At 43.0% G+C, this 20,084-nt stretch overlaps 1 protein-coding gene across 1 annotated transcript in view; it reads right to left on the bottom strand.

Annotated features, from left to right (window-relative positions):
• Positions 1–676: 676 nt before the first annotated feature.
• The window catches only part of LOC144684812 (acyl-CoA 6-desaturase-like), a 78,844-nt gene continuing 59,436 nt past the window's right edge, over positions 677–20,084 (bottom strand). Inside the window, exons 10-12 of the mRNA XM_078549064.1 lie at positions 12,248–12,327; positions 9,432–9,557; positions 677–2,556 (exon numbers count right to left, since the gene is read on the bottom strand). Of these exons, the coding sequence (XP_078405190.1) occupies positions 2,505–2,556; positions 9,432–9,557; positions 12,248–12,327 (258 nt within the window). The 3' untranslated portion in view covers positions 677–2,504. The remainder of the gene's footprint in view (positions 2,557–9,431; positions 9,558–12,247; positions 12,328–20,084) is intronic.

Below are 20,084 nucleotides of genomic sequence, written 5' to 3'. Positions count from 1 at the left end.
GACCCCAACCAGGGTGTGGATGGTAGTGAAATGGCAATTTCTCAATGGCAATGCCATTGAATGTCAAAGGGAGGTGGGATGTCTTAGAACTGTCTATAAAATGTTGCATCATCTGTTTAGCATGAAGCTGTTGTAGTTTTCACATTGGCACCTTATTTCCAGGCACATGTGCTGCTGCTCCTGGAGCTTCAGTAAGAAGTGTAGTGTGTTTGTGGGATACACTTTGGACTGCATCAGCTCTTTAGTTTCTTGTCCAAATGGCTATTCCTTCTCAGGAGAATCTGAGCACTGAACGTCAGCAGGCTTTTTGACTGTGAGGATCACCTTGTCAGGCCAAATCCTATCATCACCTGAGTCTATATGGACATTTTCCAGGAGGGGCTCGTTGGTCAATACTGGGGGATGGGGAATTCTTTTTAAAAACACAAGTAAATACCTGAGAGCAACTGTAGGCTCGTAGTGTAGAATCTAGCCTCTGCATTTATAAAGCACAGTGTATGGGTATTTACATTTTAAAGCAAGTTATTTTCAAACTAAGGAAGGGAACTGTACTTGGTTATAACCATATATATGCAGCTGGTGGGGTGAGTGAGTGACTGATGCTGCTAAGGTTAGTTAAAGTCTACATTCACCAATGGATGGGTGAGCTTAAAGGGAGTCAACAATTATTTCAATATTGAGTTGTGCCAGAAACAGGATTAGTCATTTTATTAAAAAATTACCTATACCATTGTCCTCCTAGTTGCTATAAATTATGGACAGATATGACTGAAAGAGATCTTTGCTTGTTAGGATAACAAACCAGGTGTAGAGACACATGACAAACATTGAAGTAGGGAACCTAGTGATCATGGTTGCAGAAGCAGGGAAGGAGTATGTTTAGCAAGAAAGGGGTCTGTGGCGGCTTGAATCGACATTTGAGATATGTCATACTCTAAACCGGCACAGAACCAGATCATTGAAACTCACCCCAAACTGCTACAGAACCATTCATGCCTCAGGTCATTTGCAGAAACTTTAATATTTTCTTCTTTAAATAGACTCAAGGGGCTTGATTTTATTTGCTCTAGGTATCACCAAATGTATAGGTAACATTTTGCACGTTCCCTGTTTCTGGTGATGGTGTATATATGTGTGGGTTTATCTGTAAGGGTGGGTGGGGGGGGCAGGGGGGTCGAGGAGAAAGAGTTCAGTATTGGACAAGAGGTAGCAACAGTTTAACCCCCTGCCCCCAGTTTGTACCATGTTCATGAGGCAGTGATTTGCATTGGGGTACAGGTTCCATGGTCACAAGTGCTGTTTGGTATCTCACAAGGTGTCATCCTATGACGACTTAATGAATGCAAGCTCTGTGACTCCAAGGGACATTAAGCAGAGTCTACTCATGTCCTTTAGCTACATCCACACAAGTGCTTTTGGCAACATGGGGATTCGTGGTCAAGGATCAATCACTGTCTCTGCCAATCCATGGGTAATAAGATTAATTGTAGCATCCTAAATCAGCCAGAGTTTTGGCGTCTGCCGCGATGGGCCAAAGGGTCTGTTTCTGTGCTGTATGACTCTATGACTAAATCTGTCAGTGCAGATGTTGGTGAGAACAAGATCAGTTTGACATCTTGACTGAGATCAGTGCAGAATGGGTATATGAACCTAGGATCTGCCTCGTCTGTAAGGCTCTGCATCACACTCGGTGGTGCTATCAGGGTAGCTTGACGTTGGGAGTGGCCGTGTCCCATCTGCCCAACCCCATCCATAGGGCCATTTTTTAAAATGGTACCGCCACTGCTACCTGCTGCCATTTGGAATGTTTATGAAAGAGAAGGAATGTAGGTTCCAGACCCGCCTGTGACCAGGGTGTCCGCATTATTTCAACAGCATCTTAAAAAGATGAATTTAAGTAAATTATCCCTGCCAGGGTTAGAAAGTGGTGAGCTGGTTGCTTTAAAAACTGGCATTGTCCATTGCACGTTCACCTTGGCACCTCCCCTACTAAATGATAGTGGCTACAGTGAAGCAGGTCATATGTGTATTTAACTGAAGGTTAAATATTCACAAAACTGGTGCAGTAATTCCCTCTTGCACTACTCTACAAAATACACTATACGTGTCACAGCACAAAGGAGTTGCTGTTTAGTGTCAGCAAACACACTAAATTAAAATAAAATCAAGCCCATTGTCCTACATTTGTCTCATCTAATTAAAATTAAGTCTACTCCATTGGCAGTGGGTCCTTGCCAAGGCTTGAATGGGGTGGGGGTGGGGATGGGGGTGGGGTGGGGGGCACGGTAGGTCAGAGAACAATTCAATTCAAGGTGTTCTTCACCAGCCATCAGCTGAGGATCAGATCATTCGTCAGGTCATGCGGAAAGCCAGCGGCAGCTTCCTGTTAATACTGTGGAAATCACTTGAGATGCACACAGATTCCAAGAGAAACAGGAACTCCAACGCAGTACTGGAATTCAGACAGGGACAGGAAGAAAGAAGTGAGGATTGACGGAGTAGCCTCATTTGTGGAGGTACGCATCTAACCACAGATCACCAGACTTCTTCAAGGACCTGGGAGAAGAAAAGTATCACATCAGACAAATCAGTGGCAGGTTTAAATAGGCTCAAATTACAAAATATTAGCATATTAGAGAAACAAAAAGGGATAATGAGAAAAGACTGGCAGCCAACATAAAGGGGAATCCCAACGTCTTCTATAAACATATAAATAGTAATAGGGTGGTAAAAGGAGGAGTAGGGCTGATTAGGGACCTAAAAGGGAATTTACACACGGCCAAAAGGGCCATGGCTGAGGTATTAAATGAATATTTTGCATCTGTCTTTATCAACGAGGTAGATGTTACCCAGGCCATGGTGACAGACGAGGAAACTCTATCATTAGAAGGGTTCAAAATTGATAAGGAGGAATTGGTGAATAGACTCTCAGTGTTTAAAGTTGACAAGGGACTGGGACCAGATGAGATGCATCCAGGGATATTGAAGGAAGTGAGAGTAGAAATTGCAGGGGCACTGGCCATAACCTTTCAGTCTTCCCTACACTCAGAGGAGGTGGTGGAGGACTGGAGAATTGCAAACATTGCACCATTGTTCAAAAAAGGTTGTAAGGATAAGCCTAGCAATTACAGACCAGTCAGTTTAACTTCAGTGGTGGGCAAGATTCTACAAACAATTATTTGGGATAGAATTAGCAGTCACATGGGAAAATATGGGTTGATAAGGAAGAGCCAGCATGGATTTCTAAAGGGGAAATCATGTTTAACTAACTTGTTGGGGTTTTTTGAAGCGGTAACAGAGAAGGTTGATGAGGGTAATGCTGTTGATGTGGTGTACATGGGCTTTCAAAAGGCATTTGATACAGTGCCACACAAAAATCTTGTGAGAAAAGTTATAGCTCATGGAATAAAAGGGACAGTAGCAACGTTGGTACAAAATTGGAAGCAAAGGGTAATGGTTAATGGATATTTTTTGGGCTAGAGGAAGGTTTGTAGTGGAGCTCCCAGGGGTTGGTATTGAGACCCTTCCTTTTCCTGATATATATTAATGATCTAGATCATGGTGTGCAGGGTAAAGTTTCAAAATTTGTGGATGATACGAAGCTTGGGAGTGTTGTGAACTGTGAGGAGGATGGTGTGGAACTTCAAGAGGACACAGACAAGTTGGTGGAGTGGGCAAATAGGTGGCAGATGAAGTTCAATGTGGAGAGGTGTGAGGTGATACATTTTGGTAGGAAGAACATGGACAGACAATATGAAATAAGGGGTGAAATTTTGAAGTGGGTGCAGGAGCAGAAAGACTTGGGTGTGTATGTGTTTAGATCATTAAAGATGTCAAGACAGGTGGAGGGAGCAGTTAATAAAGCATTTGGTATCCAGGGCTTTATTCATAGGGGCATAGAGTACAACAGCAGGGAGGTTAGCTGAATTTATATAAGACACTCGTTAGACTTTAGCTGGGGTATTGTGTACAGTTCTGGGCGCCACATTATAGGAAGGATGTGAACACATTGGAGAGAGAGTGCAGAAGAGGTTTACAAGAATGGTTCCAGGGATGAGAAACTTCAGCTATGAGGATAGATTGGAGAGTTTGTGACAGTTCTCCTTGGAGAGAAGAAGGCTAAGAGGAGATTTGATAGAGATGTTAAAAATCATGGGAAGGCTGGACAGAGTACACAGAGTTCCCGTTATAAAAGGATCAAGAGCGAGGGCACAGACTTAAAGCGATTTGCAAAAGAAACAAACGTGATGTGAGAAAAAACTTTTTCACACAATGGTTCGGGTCTGGAATGCACTGTCTGGAAGTGTGGTTGAGGCAGGTTCAATCGAGGCATTCAAGAGGGCATTGGAAGATTATTTGAATAGAAACAATGTACAAGGGTAGAGGGAAAAGGCAAGGCAATGGCACTAGGTCATAATGATCATTTGGAGAGCCGGTGCAGAAACGATGGGCTGAATGGCTTCCTTCTGTGCCGTTAAAATTCTGTGATTCTGATTCTGTGATGTAAATGTGACCATTTACGTTTGACTGTCTTATGAATGGTTAGCCTGTATGAATCAATGTCCAATTTATTTGGACATGTTTCCCTCATTTAACATTAAATGCACAATAGAAATCATATAAATTGGATACGTGCTTGCTGAAAATATTAGTTATAAAGTTCACTAGATTTAGGGATAGTATCAAGAGGATTGTGCAACATTTGAAACATTGCAAAGGTTAAAGAAACCAGGTAACTAATGATCAGTAGTCACTAGTGGAAAAATTAATAATACATCATCTGGAACAGAGTAAATGGCCATTTAGAAAAATATACAAGTTGATTAGAGGGACTCAGAGTATTTTTATTAAAAAAAGAGTAGGCCATATAAAACCAGTCTAACAGAGTCTTTGAGGTGGTAGATAGGAGAATCAATGGATATTGTATACATGGATTTTCAGAAGGTTCCACACAAGAGATTACTAGATAAAATTGAGATTTGTGGAGTTGGAAATAGCCTTGTATCATGGATAAAAAGCAGACAGGGAGACAAGAGGCAGAAAGTTGGGATAAAAAGCATTCCTGGGTTGATTGTAGTGATAAATGGTATCCCCAAGGATTGGTACTAGGATGCCAGCTTTTTACAATATTGCGTATGCATAATGGAGGGATCTTAGACAAGGTGGAATAATCTTTAGTCTAGATTTTAACTGGGAGCGGAATCAGACGGGCGGGAGCAAGGTGAGGTACAAACACTGATGCTAGGAACTGTGCATAAAAAGCACAGTTGGCATATATGTATGACTCCTTCCAGTCAGCACTTTCTGTTATCAACAACACCTCGTTATAATAATCTAGTTTCATGGTTAATATTGGTATTTTAGATATAACTTTTAGGTTGGAGACTAAATGTAAGATAGATTGTAAAGCCTGGTTAAAAAAAACTGTTTAAAAAACCCTTCATGTAAAGACAAATCAAACAAGCCTGGTTAAAAGGTAACCTATGTTTATCTTACAAGATCAGAGGTGGAGGTGTGAAAGCAATAAACAATAGGGGGTCTCCTCTTAGCTTAATAGAGCCAGGAGGTCTACCCTTACTTCAATATAAAAAAGTAAGTTAAAAGCAAAAAACTGCAGATGCTGGAAATCCAAAACAAAAATAAAAATACCTGGAAAAACTCAGCAGGTCTGGAAGCATCTGCGGAGAGGAACATATTTAACTTTTTGAGTCTGTATGACTCTTCAACAGAACTAAGTAAAAATAAAAAAAGAGGTGAAATATAAGCTAGTTTAAGGGGAGGTGGGACAGGTAGAGCTGGATAGAGGGCCAGTGATAGGTGGAGATAGCCAAAAGGACAAAGAGGTGTTGAAGCTGGTGATATTATCTAAGGAATGTGCTAATTAAGGGTAGAAAGCAGGACAAGCAAGGTACAGATAGCCCGAGTGGGGGTGGGGTGAAGGGAAGGGATCGAAATAGGCTAAAAGGTAGAGATAAAACAATGGATGGAAATACATTTTAAAATAATGGAAATAGGTGGGGAAAAAAAACCTCTTTTCTATTTTTACTTAGTTCTGTTGAAGAGTCATACGGACTCAAAACGTTAACTGTGTTCCTCTCCCCAGATGCTGCCAGACCTGCTGAGTTTTTCCAGGTATTTTTATTTTTGTTTTAAAAAAGTAAGTTGTTTATGTAGTTCCCAGATGAAAAGAAGTTGAAAGCTGGTGTAAACAAGAGAGTGCCTTAGCAGGACTAGCAATTCTGGGGCAAGTAGCAGTAAAACTCCATTAGAGATAAATTATTCGTATGGGCTACAGAATCAAAGAGTTGTGTTGACAGTAAAAATAATTAGTTTGCATTTCTGTTTGAATCATCCCAAAGTTTACTACATTGTCATGAAGATGGCTATGGGAGGTACAGGGTTCTTTAGTTTATCTGGGTTTTTCTCACGGAAGGCAGTCGCAGTTTTGGTTTGGTGTAGTCTGCAGCTCACTGAGTTGGGAGAACCAAAGATGATGAATGTTAGTCAGGCCTGCACTTAAAAGAGAAAATACTAACTTTATTGTTCACCGCACAGAATGAGGATGAGGGCTTGAGCTCAGATTGAAAGGGGGGAAAGAAGCTGGAAGATTTGCCTAGTTTGAAGCTAGAGTAAGAAACATACAGCTGTCCTCACAGAGCCTGTGGCAGAAAGCAGTCATCAAAGTTAGTTTGGAATGCTGGGAGAGGGCAGTTGGCTATCTGCTGGCAGCCAGAACAAGCAGCTGAGGAGTCCACAGTTGTGAGGTCTTTAGGGAAGCATTGAAGATCTGCTTAGCCAAAAGGATCCCCAAGAATCTTGTACCTTGGAGAAAGCTGGAATACTGAGGAAAATCAAAGTAAATTGCAGAGAGCGGTGGCATACCTTTTGGGTTGGTCCCTAAAGAAGTGAATGAAATTTCAAGATTTCATAAGATAAGGGAACACATGGGGGAAATAACAAGGAGATTTGCATAAGTCTTTATAAACTATAGTGTTAAGTCAATATTGTTCACTTTGTTTAAATTCTTTTTATACAATAAAGTTTGCTTTGTTTAAAAACGAAAATCCCAGTATCTTTTACAGTGCAGAAGGAGGCCATTCAGCCCATTGAGTCTGCACTGGTTCTCTGAAAGTGCATTCCACCTAGTCCCATTCCCCTGCCTTATCCCCATAACCTTGCACATTATCTCTTTTCAGGTAGCAATCCAATTCCCTTTTGAATACCTTGATCAAACCTGCCTCCACCACCCTTTCAGAAAGTTTGTTCCAGACTCCAACCACCCTCTGGATGTAAAAATTTTTCCTCACATCACATTTACTGCTTTTGCCAATTATTTTGAATCTGTGCCCTTTAGTTCTTGACCTTCTTTTGAGTGGGAACAGTTTCTCACCATTTACCCTGTCCATACCCCTTAGGATCTTGAATACCTCTATCAAGTCTCCTCTCAGCCTTCTTTTCTCCAAGGAAAACAGTCCCAACCTCTCCAACCTATCCTCATAGCTACAGTTCTTTATCCCTGGAATCATTTTTGTAAATCCTCTGTGTACTCTCTCCAATGCCTTCTCATCCTTCCTCGAGTATGGCGCCCAGAACTGGACTCAGTGCTCCAGATGAGGTCTAACTAGTGTCTTATATAAATTCAACATGACCTCCCTATTCTTGTACTCAATGCTCCTATTAACAAAGCCTAAGATACTATATGCTTTATTAACTATTCTCTCAACATGCTCTGCCATCTTCAGACTTATGTACGTATACACAGAGGTCCCTCTGTTCCTTCACCTCCCTTTAGAGGCTCTCCCTTTATTTTATACTGTCTCACCATATCTTTCCTGCCAAAACAAATCACCTCACACTTCTCTGCACTCTGCCACTTGGCTATCGAATCCACCAACATGCCGATGTCCTTTTGAAGTTCAAGACTATCCCCATCACAGCTGACATTTCCAATCTTTGTATCATCTGCAAATTTTGAAATCATGCCCTGCACACCACTGTCTAGGTCATTAATATATATTAGGAAGAGCAGGGGTCCCAACACTGAAAAACAACCATTTATCACTACTCTGTTTCCTGTCACTCAGCCAATTTCTTATCCAAATGCCTACTTTCCCTTTCATTCCATGGGCTAGAATTTTGCTCACAAGTCTGTTGTGTGGCACTGTGTCAAATGCCTTTTGAAAATCCATATACACCACATCAACAGCATTTATCAACCTTCTCTGTTACCTCCTCAAAAAAACTCCAGCAAGTTCGTTAAACATAATTTTCCCTTGATGAATCCATGCTGGCTTTCCTTAATTATTCTGCACTTGTCTAAGTGATTATTGAATTTATCTTATACTATAGTTTCCAGAAGTTTCCCTACCACTGAGATCAAACTGACTGGCCTGTGGTTGCCAGCTTTATCCTTGAACCTCTTTTTGAACAAGGCTGTAATATTCGCAGTTCTCCAGTCCTCTGGCACCTCCCCTGTATCTAAGGAGGACTGGAAGATTATCACTAGTGCCTCTGCAATTTCCACTCTCACTTCTCTCAGTACCTTTGGATGCATCTCATCCAGTCCTAGTACCTTATCTATTTTAAGTAAAGATAGCCTTTCCAACACCTCCTTCCTCTCGATTGTAAGTTCTTCCAGTGTACCAGTTACCTCCTCTCTCACCTCGGCCTGGGTAGCAAGTTCTTCCTTTGTAAAGACAGATGCAAAGTACTCATTCAACACCTCCATTATGTCTCCAGCCTCCACATGCAAGTCCCCTTTTTTGTCCTTAATCAGCCCTACTCTTTCTTTTACCACGCTTTTATTATTTACATGCATAAAGACGGCCTTGGGATTCCCTTTTATGTTCACTGCCAGCCTCTTTTCATGCTCTCTCCTTGCTTTTCTTATTAGTTTCTTCACTTCCCCTCTGATCCTTCTATATTCAGCCTGATTCTCCATTGTATTTTCTACTTGACATCTGTCGTACGTGAACTTCTTCCTTTTCATCTTTAACTCTATCTCTTTCGTCATCTGTAGTTCTGTCAGTTAACTACTAGATGTTCAGATTTCTCTTAAGTGTTAACAGTCTTTAGTCTAACAGGATCATAACAATCTGCATGAATGTCTAATCAACTCTCTTACATTGCGTCTGGCTTCAACAAATTCTCCAGATAGGTCATTAGCATGAACTATTTTGATACAAACATCTTTTAATTACAGTTTTTTTTAACCCTATAATACGTACAGAAAATAAAGGCCAAGCATTCAGTTAAACATTTTTCCTCATAAAAGCTTTGAGGTTGTATGTGTGTATTAAAACCACTTTAAGGAGGTTGGGCTCCATTATAAATCTCCCAAATAATTGAGGGTTAAAACAACAACCTGTGTGCACAGAATCCGGATACTTCACACCAAGCGGCAGGTGATAATAGGAATGTATATTACTCACCCTATAATATCCTTGAAGGCCTGCAACAAAGGCTTCACCTGGTAGTTCAAACCATGCTTGTCACACAGTGATTTCACTAAAGGCGCAATCTTGTAGTAATTGTGACGGGGCATTGTAGGGAAAAGACTGTAAAAACATGGGTTAGAGAAAGGAAATTAAATGCTGTCATTTGTAAAGGAGGCTAGTGTTTGAATAATATTCCAACTGGAGCCAGTAACCTGGAACTGACCCCAGCTTTTCCTTTAACCCCACTCCTGCAGCACCAGATTGTTCCTTCCTTTGATTCTATTCAAGACTATTTGAGCAATTTTAACTCAGCCCATCTGGCAGAATTAAAATCAACTTGATGAGCTTACTGCGCTGTTTCTGCTCAACTGCCAAATGGCCATTCAGCCCATCGAGTCTGCAATGGCTCTCTGAAAGAGCATTCTACATAGTCCCATTCCCCTGCCTTATCCCCATAACCTTGCATATTCTTTCTTTTCAGATAGCGATCCAATTCCCTTTTGAATACCTCAATCAAACCTGCCTCCATTACCTTCTCAGGAAGTTCGTTCCAGACTCCATCCTCTGGATGAAAATTTTTTTCCTCACATCACTATTACTTCTTTTGCCACTTATTTTGAATCTGTGCCCTCTAGTTCTTCATGCTCAGAGCTGAAACAGTCTCTCACTATTTACCCTGTTCATACCCCTCAGGATCTTGAATACCTCTATCCAGTCTCCTCTCAGCCACCTTTTCTCCAAGGAAAACAATCCCAACCTCTCCAATCAATCTTCATAGCTATGGTTCTTTATCCCTGGAATCATTCTTGTGAATCTTCTCTATACACTCTCCAATGCCTTCTCATCCTGCCTCAAGTATGGTGCCCAGAACTGGACTCAGTGCTCCAGATGAGGCCGAACAAGGGTCTTATACAAATTCAACATGACCTCCCTACTCTTGTACTCGATGTCCCTATTTAATAAAGCCTAAGATACTATACGCTTTATTAACTACTCTTTCAGCAAGCCCTGCCATCTTCAATGACTTATGTACAAATACATCGAGGATCCTTTTTTCCTGCACCTCCTTTAGAGTCTCTCCCTTTATTTTATGCTGTCTTTCCATATTCGTCCTGCCAGAATGAATCACCTCACAACTCTTTGCATTGAACTTCATCTGCTACTTGTCTGCCCAATCCACCAACATGTCTATGTCCTTCTGAAGTTCAAGACTATCCTCATCTAGGAAATATATGAAATACCTAGGAAAATCTGAGCACAGCCTTGCTCCATCCAGTTATACCAAGAAATCTAAAACATCAAGTGAAAAATTACTTATGTAGATCCAGGAGGTGCAGCAGCACTTGTTCCGGGTCCCACAGAATATGTTGGGCCTTTGCCACCCTGGACTCTCTACTCCCCTACCCTCCATTTCTGTTGGCCCTGAGCCAGGGAGCTGCAGCAGGATGCCTGTGTTTGGCATGCAGCTCACCAACTGCATGATAATGAAGCCTGGCCTTCGGAATGGGTCAGACCTCCCACTGGCACTGGCCAGCCGCCCGAGCGATTAAAAAAAATCAGCAAAGGTCTTTTCCATCCTCCAGCCAGAGTATGTTAGTTATCTTCAAGGTTCAGCTCTCAGAACATCCAAATCAGTCACAGTTGAAGAATTAAATACTCATATTTTAATCACAAGACAAATATCATTACTTTGTTACAAAGAAAACAAGTAAACTAGCAAAATTGTTAAATGGATAAATCCAAAACTCTGGAAATCCAAACCAGCCTCCAACTCAAGTTTACTGCATCTCACATCATCAGTGTTTAGACCCTTCCTGTCATAAAATGTTCCTCAGGCAGGAACATCGGAGCTCTGGGCAACAAAGGATGTTCTTTTTTCATTCACAGATGTGGGTGTTGCTGGCAAGACCAGCAAATGGCCATCCCTAGTTGCTTTTCAGAAGGTGGTGGTGAGTTGCCGCCTTGTTGAATCACTGTGATCCGTGTGGTAATATGGACTGTTACAAACATTGCTGTTACAAATTGAGACGCATGTTCCCTGAGATCGGGTGCACCCTTTTAACTGTCAGGTGAGCATGCAGGCACAAGAGCATGTATCATACATGCTACTGCATAGATCCACATCATCAGTACTAGAAATGGTGTCTGTTTATATGGCTGTTGTGCCCCTCCAACTTGAATAAACATCAGTTCCTCCATCAGCTGCACCACTTGGCACTGGCTCTATTCCTCTGGCATTCACACAGTGCATCTATACACCAGGGCCACACAATGGGGACATGACCAGGTAAGAGCAGACAGTCAGCTTTTACTCATGTGCAAGATAGTTTACATATCATTACCAGTATCAGATTAAATTCATGAAATATGGCATGTATGACTTAACAACACTCTTCAGGTGATGCTGTATTAATGGAGAACAAATGCAGTCAGTGGAATAGATAATTAAAATCAGAATCACCAATGAAATGGGAAGAGCCAGAGATCTAGCAATCTTGTCAATTTAAAATACAGCAGCAAAGCAGGTGTTAATCATCATATATTTATAAGTTCCTGTATTATTTAGGTAAGTGTTTTGCCTATTAAGGTAAAGCATTTTTGTCAATAGAACACTTTTTTCAATGTCACAACAAGCATACTCTGCTCAGGAGCCCATGAGAAAGCCCACTAAATCAAGTCTGGCTTCTAATCTTGGCCTCCAATAGGTGAAAGGCCAATATCTTAATGATGTGTGTCAGCCCCACAGCACTCCCCCTCCCACTTCCAAAACACATGTTCCCTGTCTTACCAACTGTTTCCTGTTTACTTACTGGTGCTCGATCTGGAAGTTGAGATGGCCACTGAACCAGTCATTAAAGGAAGATTGTTCAACATTACATGTGGAGTCCAACTGGAGAATCAAAAACAGAACTATACGTCATTAGCCATCCTGAAAGACAATGATCTGAAAGCACCTGGCAATCAGGTTGACATTCAGACTTTAAACTGCTGAAGATGGCCTGTGGCTTCAACACTCCAACACTGTTGACCTTACACATCAGTTATTTTGTTGGTTCAATATCAGGCAATGGAGCTGGCTATCAAGTTTATTATAAAGCTACAATCCCTCACAATATTTATTTTGTTGACAAGAGTGAGGCAAAACACATAACATAGGTTTGCTGAGTTGAGCTGAATCTGGTTGTCTGTGACTTCTCAGTGTTGCTCTGTCCAAACAGACAGGGGGACGGGGGGAGGTGATGGGGGAGTACTGTCGCTGGACTAGTAATCCAGAGGCCCAGGGTAATGCTCTGGGGACCGGGGTTCGAATCCCCCCACAGCAGTTGGTGGAATTTGAATTCAATAAAAATCTGGAATTAAAAGTCTAATGATGACAATGAAACCAATGTCTATTGTTATAAAAACCTCTCTGGTTCACTAATGTCTATTAGGGAAGGAAATCTGCTGCCCTTACCTGGTCTGGCCTATACGTGTCTCCACACCCACAGCAATGTGGTTGACTCTTAAATGTCCTCTGAAATGGCCTAGCAAGCCACTCAGTTGTATAAAACCACTACAAAGTCTCAAAAAAGGAATGAAACTGGAAAGACCACCCGTTATCGACCTAGGCACCGGAAACGACAATGGCAATCGCAGCCCAGTCAACCCTGCAAAGTCCTTCTTACTAACATCTGCGGGCTAGTGCCAAAATTGGGAGAGCTGTCTCATAGACTAGTCATGCAACAGCCTGACATAGTCATACTCACGGAACCCTATCTTACAGATAATCTCCCAGACGCCACCTGTCCCACTATCCTGTCTCAATGGCAGGACAGACTCAGCAGAGGTGGTGGCACAGTGGTATACGGTCGGGAGGGAGTTGCCCTGAGAGACTTCAACATCGACTCTGGCCTCACGAAGTTTCATGGCATCAGGTCAAAAATGGGCAAGGAAACCTCCTGCTGATTTCGACATACTGCCCTCCCTCAGCTGATGAATCAGTGCTCCTCCATGTTGAACACCACTTGGAGGAAGCACAGAGTGGTAAGGGCGGAGAATATACTCTGGTTGGGGGACTTCAATGTCCATTACCAAGAGTGGCTCAGTAGCACCACTAGTGACCAAGCTGGCCGAATCTTAAAGGACATAGCTGCTAGACTGGGTCTGTGGTAGATGGTGAGGGAACCAACAAGAGAGAAAAACATACTTGAGCTCATCCTCACCAACCTGCCTGCCACAGATGCATCTGTTCATGACAGTATCAATAGGAGTGACCACCCCACATTGTGGAGACGAAGTCCCACCTTCACATTGAGGATACCCTCCATCGTGTTGTGTGGCACTATCACCATGCTAAATGGGATAGATTTTGAACAGATCTAGCAACCCAAGACGGGGCAGCCATGTGCTGTGGGCCATCAGTAACAGCAGAATTGTGCTCAAACACAATCTATAACCTCATGGCCCAGCATAGCACCCACTCTACCATTACCATCAAGCTTGGATCAACCCTGATTCAATGAAGATTGCAGGAGGGTATGCCAGGTGCACTCTCCGCTGGTTGGAGTCATATCTAGCACAAAGGAAGATAGTTGTGGTTGTGGAAGGTCAGTCATCTCAGCTCCAGGACATAACCGCAAGAGTCCTTGGTCTAACCATCTTCAGCTGCTTCACAATGACCTTCCTTCCATCATAAGGTCAAAAGTGGGGATGTTCGCTGATGATTGCACAATGTTCAGCACCATTTGCGACTCCTCAGATACTGAAGCAGTCGATGTCCAAATGCAGCAAGATCTGGACAATATCCAGGCTTGGGCTGACAAGTGGCAAGTAACATTCGTGCCACACACATGTCAGGCAATGACCATCTCCAACAAGAGAATCCAACCATCGCCCCTTGATGTTCAATGACATGACCATCACTGAATCCCCCACTATCAACATCCTGAGGGTTACCATTGACCAGAATCTGAACTGGGCTAGCCATATAAATACTGTGGCTACAAGAGCAGGTCAGAGACTAGGAATAGTGCGACAAGTAACTCACCTCCTGACTCCCCAAAGCCTGTCCACCAACTACAAAGCACAAGTCAGGAATGTGATGGAATACTCCCCACTTGCCTGGATGAGTGCAGCTCCCACTACACTCAAAAAGCTTGACAACGTCCAGGATAAAGCTGCCCACTTGATTGGCACCACATCCACAAACATTCACCCCTTCCACCACCGATGCACAGTAACAGCAGTGTCTACCATCTACAAGATGCACTGCAGGAATTCACCAAGGCTTCTTCAACAGCACCTTCCAAACCCACGACCACTACCATCTAGAAGGATAAGGGCAGCAGATAGATGGGAACACCACCACCTGGAAGTTCCCCTCCAAGTCACTCACCATCTTGACTTGGAAATATATCGCAGTTCCTTCACTGTCACTGGGTCAAATTCCTGGAACACCCTTCCTAACAGCACTGTGGGTGTATCTACACCACATGGACTGCAGTGGCTCAAGAAGGCAGCTCACCACCGCCTTCTCAAGGGCAACTAGGGATGGGCAATAAATGCTAGCCCAGCCAGCAAAGCCCATATCCCGTGAATGAATAAAAAAAGAAAGCAGCATCATGCATACCTAAAAAGGTGTCAACCTGGTGAAGCTATAACACAGGACTACTTGTGTGCCAAACAGCATAAACAGCAAATTATAGACAGAGCTAAGCGATCCCACAACAAATGGATCAGATCTAAGTTCTGCAGTCCAGCCACATCCAGTCGTGAATGGTGGTGGACAATTAAACAACTCACTGGAGGAGGAGGCTCCACAAATATCCCCATCCTCAATGATGGGGGAGCCCAGCACATCAGTGCAAAAGATAAGGCTGAAGCATATGCAAGAATCTTCAGCCAGAAGTGCCGAGTGGATGATCCATCTCAGCCTCCTCCGGAGGCCCCCAGCGTCACAGATGCCAATTTTCAGCCAATTTGATCCAATCCATGTGATATCAAGAAATGGCTGAAGGCACTGGATAATGCAAAGGCTATGGGCCCTGACAATGTTCCAGCAACAGTACTGAAGACTTTTGCTCCAGAACTTGCCGTGCCCCTAGCGAAGCTGTTCCAGTACAGCTACAACACTGGCATCTACCCAACTATGTGGAAAATTGCCCAGGTATGTCCTGTACACAAAAAGCAGGACAAATCCAACCCAGCCAATTACCACCCCATCAGTCTGCTCTCGATCATCAGTAAAGCAATGGAAGGAGTCATCAACAGTGCTATCAAGTGGCACTTGCTTAGCAATAACCTGCTCACTGATGCCCAGTTTGGGTTCCGCCAGGGCCACTCAGCTCCTGACCTCATTACAGCCTTGGTTCAAACATGGACAAAAGAGCTGAACTCCCGAGGTGAGGTGAGAATGACTGCCTTTGACATCAGGGTGGCATTTGATCAAGTGTGGCATCAAAGGGCCCAAACAAAATAGGAGTCAATGGGAATCAGGTGGAAAACTCTCCATTGGTTGGAGTCACACCTAGCACAAAGGAAGATGGTTGTAGTTGTTGGAGGTCAATCATCTCAGCTCCAGGACATCACTGAAGGAGTTCCTCAGGGTAGTGTCCTCAGCCCAACCACCTTCAGCTGCTTCATCAATGACCTTCCTTCCGTCATAAGGTCAGAAGTGGGGATGTTCGCTGATGATAGCACAATGTTCAGCACTATTTGTGACTCCTCAGATACTGAAGCAGTCCATGTCCAAATGCAGCAAGACCTGGCCAATATCCATGCTTGGGTTGACAAGTGGCAAGTAACATTCACGCCACACAAGTGCCAGGCAATGATCATCTCCAACAAGAGAGAATCTAACCATCGCCCCTTGATGTTCAATGGCATTACTATCACTGAATCCCCCACTATCAACATCCTGGGGGGTTACCATTGACCAGAAATTGAACTGGACTAGCCATATAAATACTGTGGCTACAACAGCAGGTCAGAGGCTGGGAATCATGTGCTGAGTAACTCACCTCCTGACTCCCCAAAGCCTGTCCACCATCTACAGGGCGCAAGTCAGGAGTGTGATGGAATACTCCCCATTTGCCTGGATGAGTGCAGCTCCAACAACACTCAAGAAGCTTGACACCATCCAGGACACAACAGCCCGTTTGATTGGCACCACATCCAGAAACATTCACTCCCTCCACCACCGACGCACAGTAGCGGCAGTGTGTACCATCTACAAGATGCACTGCAGGAATTCACCAAGGCTCCTTAGACAGCACCTTCCAAACACATGACCACTACCATTCAGAAGGACAAGGGCTGCAGATAAATGGGAACACCACCACCTGGAGGTTCCCCTCCAAGTCACTCACCATCCTGACTTGGAAATATATCGCTGTTCCTTCACTGCCACTGGGTCAAAATCCTGGAACTCTCTCCCTAACAGCACTGTGGGTGCACCTACACCACATGGACTGCAGCTGTTCAAGACGACAGCTCACTACCACCTTCTCAAGGGCAATTAGGGATGGGCAATAAATGCTGGCCCAGCCAGTGATGCCCACATCCTGTGAATGAATTTTAAAAAAGACCAACTTGTGTTTCAGGAGACGTTGACAATCAAACCATCAATTGTGTTTGTTTTGGAAATATATCCTACGTCATTACTGACTTCTTACACAGGTTGTTTTCTTCCAGGTGCTGACCTTGTACTTATACGGAGAGACATGCTGGTGATGCACCATTTTTGTACCACCAGTTTCTAAACCACTCTCAGTCTAAGGACAACAGCCATGCAGAACTCTCATTAGATGCCATCTGGAGTACTGCATCTACTTAAGTGTTGCACCTCAAGAAGTATATACTGGCCCTGGAGACAGTGCAACTCAGATTCACAAGAATGATACTGGGGCTAAAAGGGTAAAATTATCAGAACAGGTTGCATAAACTAAACTTATATTGTCTTAAATATAGACAATAAAGTAGTGATCTAACTGAAATGTTTAAGATGACTAAAGGATTTAATACAAAAACAGAATTACCTGGAAAAACTCAGCAGGTCTGGCAGCATCGGTGGAGAAGAAAGGAGTTGACGTTTCGAGTCCTCATGACCCTTCAGCAGAACTGAGTAAAGTTAGGAGAGGGGTGAAATATAAGCTGGTTTAAGGTGGGGGGGGGGGGGCGTGGGGGGAGAGAAGTTGGGGTGGGGGGTGGTTGTAGGGACAAGCAAGCAGTGATTGGAGCAGACAATCAAAAGATGTCACAGACAAAAGGAACAAAGAGGTGTTGAAGGTGGTGATATTATCTAAGAAAATGTGCTAATTAAGAATGGATGGCAGGACACTCAAGGTACAGCTCTAGTGGGGGTGGGGTGGAAAGACTGACAGGGTATTACAGTTATAGATTTAAAAATAATGGAAATAGGTGGGAAAAGAAAAATCTATATAAATTATTGGAAAAAACAAAAGGGAGGGGGAAGAAACGGAAAGGGGGTGCTGTTCCACCTCATCTTCCGACTAGGCACTTTACAGCCTTCCAGGCTGAATACTGAATTCAACAACTTTAGATCTTAAACTCCCTCCCCCATCCCCACCCCCTTTCCGTTTCTTCCCCCTCCCTTTTGTTTTTTCCAATAATTTACATAGATTTTTCTTTTCCCACCTATTTCCATTATTTTTAAATCTATAACTGTAATACCCTGTCAGTCTTTCCACCCCATCCCCACTAGAGCTGTACCTTGAGTGTCCTGCCATCCATTCTTAATTAGCACATTTTCTTAGATAATATCACCACCTTCAACACCTCTTTGTTCCTTGTGTCTGTGACATCTTTTGATTATCTGCTCCTATCACTGCTTGCTTGTCCCTACAACCACCCCCACCCCCCCAACTTCTCTCCCCCCACCTTAAACCAGCTTATATTTCACCCCCCTCCTAACTTTATTCAGTTCTGCTGAAGGGTCATGAGGACTCGAAACGTCAACTCTTTTCTTCTCCGCCGATGCTGCCAGACCTGCTGAGTTTTTCCAGGTAATTCTGTTTTTGTTTTGGATTTCTAGCATCCGCAGTAGTTTTTTGTTTTTAGCAAAGGATTTAATAGGCTGGAGATGGTGAAATTAATTCCATTGTTGGGAAAGTTCAGAACAATGACCTTAAAATTAGAGTTAAGTTGTTCAAGAATGATGTCAGAAATACTTCACACAAAGGGTAGTGGAAATCTGGAATTCTCTCCCCTGAAAATCTGCTGAGGCTAGGCCAATCAAAAATTTCAAGATGGAGATTGATAGATTTTTGTTCAGTGAGGATATTAAAGGTTACTGAACCAAGGAGGGAGGATGGAGTCCAGATACAACATGATCTAATTGTGTCTGTTGTGTCTAATAGTGGATCTGGTTCAAGGAACTGAATGGCCTGATCTTGTTCCTGTTACATTAACTCTGTATATTTTTTAAAAAAAACTTGATTTTGTATCAGCCTGAAGTTATACCACAGAGAATGTGAAGCGGAGAGAGTGCTAAACCACCTTCTGAATCTGGTCTGACATCTATAGCCTAATCTCGGTTTGAAAAAAGAGGAATAAAGCATATGGGAAAGAAAGGATGAGGGGAGCAAAGGAGGAGAGTACTTACAATCATCCCAAAAAGGACAGGAAAAGAATATCTGGTCCAGCAAGTCTGGCCCACCCTGACCTGGTATAACCCATACGCACCATCAACTCACTCTCCCTGTCAGGCAATTTCCTGGAAGAGGCAAAAAAAGTGAAAAAAACTCTAGGCCAATTTCAGAAAAAAAACTATGGGAAATCCTCTCCAAAGACAATCAAACAAGTTCCAGGAGGTCATAGTCATCACTATTGTTAGTCTCACTTAATCCACGCATGCTCTACTGTTTAAGAAAGATGTCTACATTCCAACTTCTGTAGCCCCTGCTCCTGCCCTCTGAGATCTCCGCACTCCTCTTCTGGCCTTGTGTATATCTCTGATTTCCTTCACTCCACCATTGGTGGTTTTGCTTTCAGCTGCCTGGGCTCTGAAATTCTCTCCCTAAAACTTTCTACCTCTTTCTCCTTCTTTAAGTGGCTCCTTAGAACCTACTTCTTTGCTCAAACGTTTGCTCACCTGTCCTAATAACTCTTTATGTGGCTGAGTGTTATATAAATGCAAGTTGTTCTCTTCCACTCAAAGGAACTTGCCTAGCTTCCGTCTGAAAAGTAGGGTCAGGCAAAGTGGAAAGAAAACACTAAGGCAATGGGTCAAAAAACATAATTCATTGGTTCTAAGTGACTTCCCAGTCACTTCAGACATTAATTACAGAGCAGAGCCCAAACCACTTCACATCAGTACAAATTATATAGTGCAGCCAGTCTGTAAGTTGGTTATGAAAGGTCTCTTTTGGAAGGAAATAAAGGGCAACTGTAAACAAGCGGTCAAGATGTTTCGTAGTGACCCAATGATTCTAGTTGCAGAATACTTCACCTGTACTCTCAAAATGAATTGAATTAAATTCTGGCCTCAAAGTGTTTTCGTTCCCCTTCCCTCATATAATTGGCAGGTGATGCCCCAAAACATCCACTTATCTTCCTTTCTGGGTGACCCTGAGAAGTGGCCAAAGGTGACAAATCATCTAGCACTGTAGGAACAATGACTGGCTTCTGTTCTGAAACTCTGAACTTTTA

Source organism: Cetorhinus maximus, chromosome 9 (genome assembly GCF_964194155.1).
Source record: "Cetorhinus maximus chromosome 9, sCetMax3.hap1.1, whole genome shotgun sequence".
In the NCBI taxonomy this organism is placed as follows: domain Eukaryota; kingdom Metazoa; phylum Chordata; class Chondrichthyes; order Lamniformes; family Cetorhinidae; genus Cetorhinus; species Cetorhinus maximus.
The sequence above is the reverse complement of the archived record's forward strand: the minus strand, read 5'-3'. Positions and strand labels throughout refer to the sequence as shown.